We start from the raw sequence: 7,277 nt of genomic DNA, 5'->3' as shown, positions 1-7,277 counted from the left end.
GTGTGTGTTGTGATCGGTTAGCTGGGCGAGTGGTTGATATGATCGGTTAGCTGGGCCAGTGTGTGTGTTGTGATCGGTTAGCTGGGCCAGTGTGAGCTTCAGTGTAAATATTGCGTCAAAATCAAATCAATTTGAGCGTGATTTAAACCCAGATGATTGCAAACACAGTTCGTCTGCCTTGGGAAAGCTAGCGTGTCTCCGATATAATGATAACAGTCATTGCCTTCTCTAGTGCAGCTCAACCAGGTCTCGTCCCATTCGTCGGTATTTGTGATATGACAAATTCCGGAAAATATGTGTTGTAGTCCAAACGAGTTGTTCATTGTAGTTTTTGAAAAGTGATTTCTGTTAAATAAAATATCTCCTTTTGAAGTGGACTTTGAGCTTTTTAACTTTGCGGAACTTTTTTATGCTCAAACAGCAACATTACAGACTAACTAAAGTTGAAAAAGTGAAAAAGCATAATAGGACCCCTTTAAATTTTCTTAAAAAGGTCTTGGAAAGGCCTTAAATTTACCTTCATAACACCTGTAGAAACCCTGCATCCATTTCTTTACACTGGCGTAATAAGAACAACATATTTCTTTTTATTTACGGTTGACATTGATTTACATTGAGTTCGGAGCATGTGATTTCCTCAGGTTAATGATTGTTGCTTATATTGTGTTTTGTAGTGTTACGGCCCCGCGAGAGTCTCCTGCTGGACAATGTACCTTACTCTGATACACCCAGAAACAAGACATGACCCTGATTTACTGTCATTGATACGGCTCTGTTTTCTCCTGCGGTTCTCATATGTGACGAAGAGCAAGACACATTAATGCAGCCCACTCAATTATCACCCATTTTACATTTTACACAGTGGCCATAATAACATAACTTTAATAACCTGTACAGCATGTTTGTTCAGCGCTGATGTGATTGAGTTCAATTAAATGCAATGAATTGCCACACTGTAAATAGTATTTGTTTGGTATGTTGTGTTGAATAAATTATAAAAACATGTCTATTTCAATTCATTTTGGGGGGTTGCATTTACCTGACTGATAATCGAACAAAAACAATTTTTGGTTCGAGGGTAAATTCCTACATTCACATTATATAATTTATGTAATTTTTTGAAAACACAAACGATGGTGTCATGCTATTGTTGTGTGCAGTTCTGTAGAGACTCGCCTAAAAACAGAAAATGATTGAAAGATATTGTCAAACTTCAAATTCATCAAATTTCTAAGTCATACTGCACATAAGATGTACTTTCATAATCCACTTCAAAGAACTGAATATCATTCAACAGATATTCTGACACTTGTATGATTTTAATTGTTGAATACAGTCAACAGAGTGTGATGTTAAGAGGTACAATGGTCCAAAACCCCCATAAAATCATCTAATCTTAACATAAATGAAAAAAAGAAGCTTTACTGAGGCTTTAAAAATGTGGAGCATGCCAAATATTTAAAAAATGATATACTGTATACTGCATTTTAAGTGAAATCAAATAAGTGGTTATCCATTATTAATACTATTTGTTTTGATATACATTAAAAAAGGGAAATGATGTAATAACCACTGTAGCATTAAGAAGAGTTTAATGTCTTCACAGTCATCAGTTTTTATATCATGCATAAGATGCAGTAATAAAGAAAATCACATTTTCCACCTAATACAGTAACTAACTGAATTCTGTTAATTCATACAAAAGATGCTTCAATCTGATGTAATGTCTTGAGGGATAAGAAGGCAGATTTCTCTCAAAGAAAATATTAGATCATTTTAGCCATTATAAAGTCTTGATCACAGTAAAGGTGCATTTGCACAAATACAGTCATAATCATTAAAAATCAAAAGGAATGTAAACCGTAATTCTCTGTCTCTATCAGAAGATGAGCGTCTTCGGCTTTTCCCAAGGAAATTCCTCTCGTCCGAAGTGTCCATAGCAGGCTGTTTTCTGGTAGATCGGTTTCTTTAGCTCAAGCTCCCTGCAAGATGAAATTATTATACTATTATATTTTTGTTCATAAAAGTTTAAGTGTCAGTTACATTTTACTTTACTTACTTAACGATGACCCCTGGCCTCAGGTCAAAATTGTTCTTGACAATCTCTAAAAGCTCGTCCTCATCTCTCGTTGATGTGCCGTAATGAAAAACAGACACCGACAAAGGGTGACTAATACCAATAGCATAAGAGATCTGTAACAAAAATACAGCATTAACAGTACGCTTGCATATTTTATCACTCACTCATGTACTGTTGCCCTGCAAAATTTCACAATGAAATCCAGTCCAACAAATCCAGAATTGCACATAAGGGCACAATTTTTAATATATTTAATGTATTTATAATATATTTATTTTTAATACAATTTAATTTTGAAAGAAATGTTTGTCTGATTTCTGTCACCTGAGACCAGAAGTCTCACCTGAACCAGAACTCTGTGACACAGTTTGGCTTTGACGAGAGACTTGGCCACCCAGCGGGCGGCGTAAGCGCCTGAGCGATCCACTTTAGAGTAGTCTTTCCCCGAGAACGCCCCGCCGCCGTGACCGCCCCAGCCGCCGTAGGTGTCCACAATGATCTTCCTGCCCGTCAGACCGGCGTCTCCCTACAACAACAACAGCAGCAATCACTTCACATAGTACCCCATGTGAAAACAAAAAAGGACACTTTAGCATACTTTTAAGAGTACTTATTATGGAAATAATATACTTTGAATATACTTTAGTGCGAACCGAATGTAATGTTTTTGGACACTTAAATGCAATTAAATTTAAATATATTACAGTATAATTAAGAAGGACTTGCTAGAAACATGCTAATCATGCTAACAACATGCTAATCATGCTAGAAACTTGTTAGCAACATGCTAGAAACATGTTAACAACATGCTAGAAACATGTTAATCATGCTAAAATGTTAGCAACAATCTAGAAAAATGCTAATCATGCTAAAAACATGGTAACAACATGTTAATCATGTTTTAAAAACATGCTAGCAACATGTTAATCATGTTAAAACATGCTAATCATGTTAGAAACATGGAAAAACATTTACGTTAGAAATAGGCTAATCATGCTAGAAACATGTTAACAACATGTTATGTTAAAACATGCTAACATGCTAGAAACATGCTGAAAACATGCTAATTATGTTAGAAACATGTTAGTTACATGCTAATCATACTAGAAACATGTTAACAACATGTTAATCATGCAAAAATTGTTAATATGTTGATCATGCTAAAAACATGTTATCAACATACTAATCATGTTAGAAACATTTTAACAACATGTTATTAAACGGCTCTGTGGAATACTTGATTCTGATGGGTCAGTCGCGACATTCCGAGGTCTGTTAACAACCGTTAAAAGCTGATAACACAGGCTCATCCGGGTAACTGAAGTCGGCGCTGTACTCTTGCTAGGATCAGTTTTTCTTCAGAAAAATGCTAATCATGCTAAAAACATGGTAACAACATGTTAATCATGTTTTAAAAACATGCTAGCAACATGTTAATCATGTTAAAACATGCTAATCATGTTAGAAACATGGAAAAACATTTACGTTAGAAATAGGCTAATCATGCTAGAAACATGTTAACAACATGTTATGTTAAAACATGCTAACATGCTAGAAACATGCTGAAAACATGCTAATTATGTTAGAAACATGTTAGTTACATGCTAATCATACTAGAAACATGTTAACAACATGTTAATCATGCAAAAATTGTTAATATGTTGATCATGCTAAAAACATGTTATCAACATACTAATCATGTTAGAAACATTTTAACAACATGTTATTACACGGCTCTGTGGAATACTTGATTCTGATGGGTCAGTCGCGACATTCCGAGGTCTGTTAACAACCGTTAAAAGCTAATAACACAGGCTCATCCGGGTAACTGAAGTCGGTCGCTGTACTCTTGCTAGGATCAGTTTTTCTTTGTGGAAGCGTTGCATTTGGTCAGTTAAATAAAATATTAAAACTAAATTCAATATTATGTGCATAATTATTTAATTATGTCATCCTGGTATCGCAGACTCGTTCTCTCGTTTCATACAAACGCAGCTGCTGCCATTTTGCGACGTTTGTTTTGTACATTGTAATGGATTATAATATATAACTAACAAACTGGTAAGAATGTAAAAATTTTTCGTCTTAAATCAATATCTTTTAACGCCATAATTATTTATGTGGTGAAATGTAGTGTAATAAATGGTTTGACTGCACCGTATTTCTTAAATGTCTAGTTTGAACTTGCTGCTTGCTAGCAACTGCTGTATTCACGGAAGATTTGCATTCAAATATTTCAACTCAAATCAATATTTTGCGAACCGGAGACAACATGCTAGAAAAATGCTAATCATGCTGGAAACATGGTTAACAAGTTAACATATTAATCATGCTAAAAACATGTTAGCAACATACGAATCATGTTAGAAACATGTTAACAATATGTTAGCAACATTTTAATCATGCTAGCAATATGCTAATCATGCTAGAAACATGTTAGCAACATGTTAATCATACTAAAAAACACTAGCAACATGTTATAAACATGATATAAACAGGCAAATAATGCTAAACACATTATAAAAATGCTAATCATGCTAGAAACATGCTAGCAACATGTTAATCATACTAAAACATGCTAGGAACATGGTAATCATGTTAGAAACATGCTAGCAGCATGCTAATCATGCTAGAAACATGTTAGCAACATACTAATCATGCTAGAAACATGTTAACAACATGCTAACATGTTAACATCATGTTAGTCATTTCTAAAACATGTTAGCAACTTGTTAAATCATGTTAGCAATGTGTTAGATGTTTATAGCATGTTGCTAGCATGATTTATCTAATCGTTCTATCTAAACTTTCACACTTCAAGCTTTTACAACTGCTTCAAACTTTCAGGCTAGGCTTTCTCAAGCCAACTTCAAAGTTTGTTCACAAACTGCTTATCTAGTTGTTAACTAAAGTAAAATCATACAAAATGTACTCTGAATAAAATACATGTAAACTGAAATAAAACAAAATATAAAAAAAAAACTTATCAAATTAATTTATTTCAGCTACTTGCCAAGTCAACATTTTTCATTTTCATTTCATTTTCACAAGTGATGAAATAAATAACTAAAACTTCAAACTAAACAAACGAAAATTAATTAATAAAAATGTGTAAGTACCATATAGACATAAAAAACCAATTACAATTGACAAAAACACTAAAACAGAAAATTAATAAATAAATAGTAATTCCAAATATTAACAAAAACTCATAGTGCATCAATGGCACTAAAATAACACTGATCTGCAAATACAGTTTTTTAAAAATTTAATTTTAAAATCTACATATATTTCTAAATGTACAATAAAATTCCAGTGCACATGCAATACTTTTTTCCCAAGAAAACCCTTCTCCTTTGAGGTGTAAAGTCATACTCTTTAAAGTCAGATGGATTCTGATCAGCTGTCGATGTTTTTATGGTTCAGCAGCTGGAAAGAATCATTCTGAAAGTCAACGCGCTACAGAATAATGTTGGTAACCAAACAGTTGAACGCTAACCATTGACTTCCACAGTACGGAACAAAATACAGTGGACGTCAGTGGCAACTGTTTGGTTACCAACATTCTTCAAAATATCTTCTTTTGTGTTCAACAGAAACTCGTAGAGGTTTAGAATAACTTGAGGGTGAGTAAATGATGACAGAATTGTTATTTTTGGGTGAACTGTCCCTTTAATACTGATGCTTGCCAAAGCAACCCAGTTTTTGTGCTTGCTTACCTGTGGACCACCTGCTAGGAACTTCCCACTGGGCAGCAGGTGATAAATAGTCTTGTCATCCAGGTATTTGGCAGGGACGACGGCCTTTACAACCTTCTCCATCAGACTGTGACGTATATCTGCCAGCGTGATGTCAGGGCTGTGCTGAACTGAGATGACTAGAGTATGGACACGCAGAGGCTCCACGGCACCCATGTTATCACGGTACTCCACGGTCACCTGCACGCGTTAATAATTGAAGACATCAACATTATCTGCTGTGTTTGCCCTATTGGTTTACAGAGATAACTATATATATAAACACCTATCGTTTCAAAGAAACCTTTCACCTGTGTTTTTGAATCTGGAAGAATCCAAGGACAAACTCCAGTCTTAGAGAGCTCCTTCATTTTGGCATTGAGTTTGTGAGCTAGCAGGATGGTTAGCGGCATACACTCCTCTGTCTCATCAGTGGCGTAGCCAAACATCAAACCCTGTGGAGAAATATGACATAAATCATTCAACATAAATTATTTAAATTTGACACCATTACTTAAGATATATACAAAAGTGCTTTATCCAATATATATATATATATATATATTATAATGATATTATTATTGTTGTTGTTGTTATTAAATAGATAATATATATTTAATAATATTAAATATATATATATTATTATTAATTATTTACGGTCAATTTATTTGTTTACTGTTTTATGCTACTACTTGAATACTTTATATATTCATGATTTTAGATTCTATTCATAATGCATTTTTTAATTGTTTATTAAAAAAATAAAATCCAAATAAGCCAAATTAAATCATTATATCCCAAAACTGGGGACACGAATGTTATAATGGATGCTATTTCCCTGCCTAGAGTCACACAGCACTTCTATCATGCTTATAAATTTGCATATAAGTTTATTAGTAACGTCTTGACCTGATCTCCAGCACCGATGTCCTCCATGTCTCTGCCTTCAAACACACAGTCGCTGATCTCCGAGCACTGCGGCTGCAGAGACACCAGCACATTACACGTCTTGTAGTCAAAGCCTGGAGGGATCACATGAGAACAGCACTTTAAGATTTTAAAGGGGTGGTGGTTGCGATTTCACTTTTTTAATGTTAGTTAGTGTGTGATGTTGCTGTTTGAGCATAAACAATATCTGCAAAGTTACGAAGCTGAAAGTTCAATGCAAACAGAGATATCGTCTTTTAAAATTCTGGCAGTTTAATGCCTACAAAAACGGCTGATAGGAACTACAACGAGTTACTTCCCGGGTTCGTGACATCACAAACCCAGATAAACCCCGCCCTCGGGAAAAGGCAGCAAAGGGGGCGAGGCCATGCAGCGCTGCTTTAGAGAAGAGGAAGAGAAAACTAGAGGTGCACATAAAAACCTGTTCATATGTGAATCGCGATTCTGTCTTCTAACGATTCTAATGGATTCACAAGTTTCAAAATCAATGTTCAAAAGCAGCGGTTCTTAAT

General features: G+C 34.6%; 2 protein-coding genes across 2 annotated transcripts in view; one reads left to right on the top strand and one right to left on the bottom strand.

The window, feature by feature from the left end:
- lyrm7 (LYR motif containing 7) overlaps nucleotides 1-992 on the top strand; it is a 2,995-nt gene extending 2,003 nt beyond the window's left edge. Inside the window, exon 5 of the mRNA XM_016260301.1 lies at nucleotides 675-992. Within this exon, the coding sequence (XP_016115787.1) occupies nucleotides 675-745 (71 nt within the window). The 3' untranslated portion in view covers nucleotides 746-992. The remainder of the gene's footprint in view (nucleotides 1-674) is intronic.
- A 603-nt stretch (nucleotides 993-1,595) lies between these two features.
- Nucleotides 1,596-7,277, bottom strand: part of mat2al (methionine adenosyltransferase II, alpha-like) — a 13,910-nt gene continuing 8,228 nt past the window's right edge. Inside the window, exons 7-9 of the mRNA XM_016260305.1 lie at nucleotides 2,424-2,606; nucleotides 2,060-2,193; nucleotides 1,596-1,982 (exon numbers count right to left, since the gene is read on the bottom strand). Of these exons, the coding sequence (XP_016115791.1) occupies nucleotides 1,880-1,982; nucleotides 2,060-2,193; nucleotides 2,424-2,606 (420 nt within the window). The 3' untranslated portion in view covers nucleotides 1,596-1,879. The remainder of the gene's footprint in view (nucleotides 1,983-2,059; nucleotides 2,194-2,423; nucleotides 2,607-7,277) is intronic.

Source organism: Sinocyclocheilus grahami, unplaced genomic scaffold, assembly GCF_001515645.1.
Source record: "Sinocyclocheilus grahami isolate Dianchi unplaced genomic scaffold, SAMN03320097.WGS_v1.1 scaffold2049.1, whole genome shotgun sequence".
NCBI classification, from domain to species: domain Eukaryota; kingdom Metazoa; phylum Chordata; class Actinopteri; order Cypriniformes; family Cyprinidae; genus Sinocyclocheilus; species Sinocyclocheilus grahami.
Note: the sequence above shows the minus strand (reverse complement) of the source record. Positions and strands in the feature narration are given on the sequence as shown.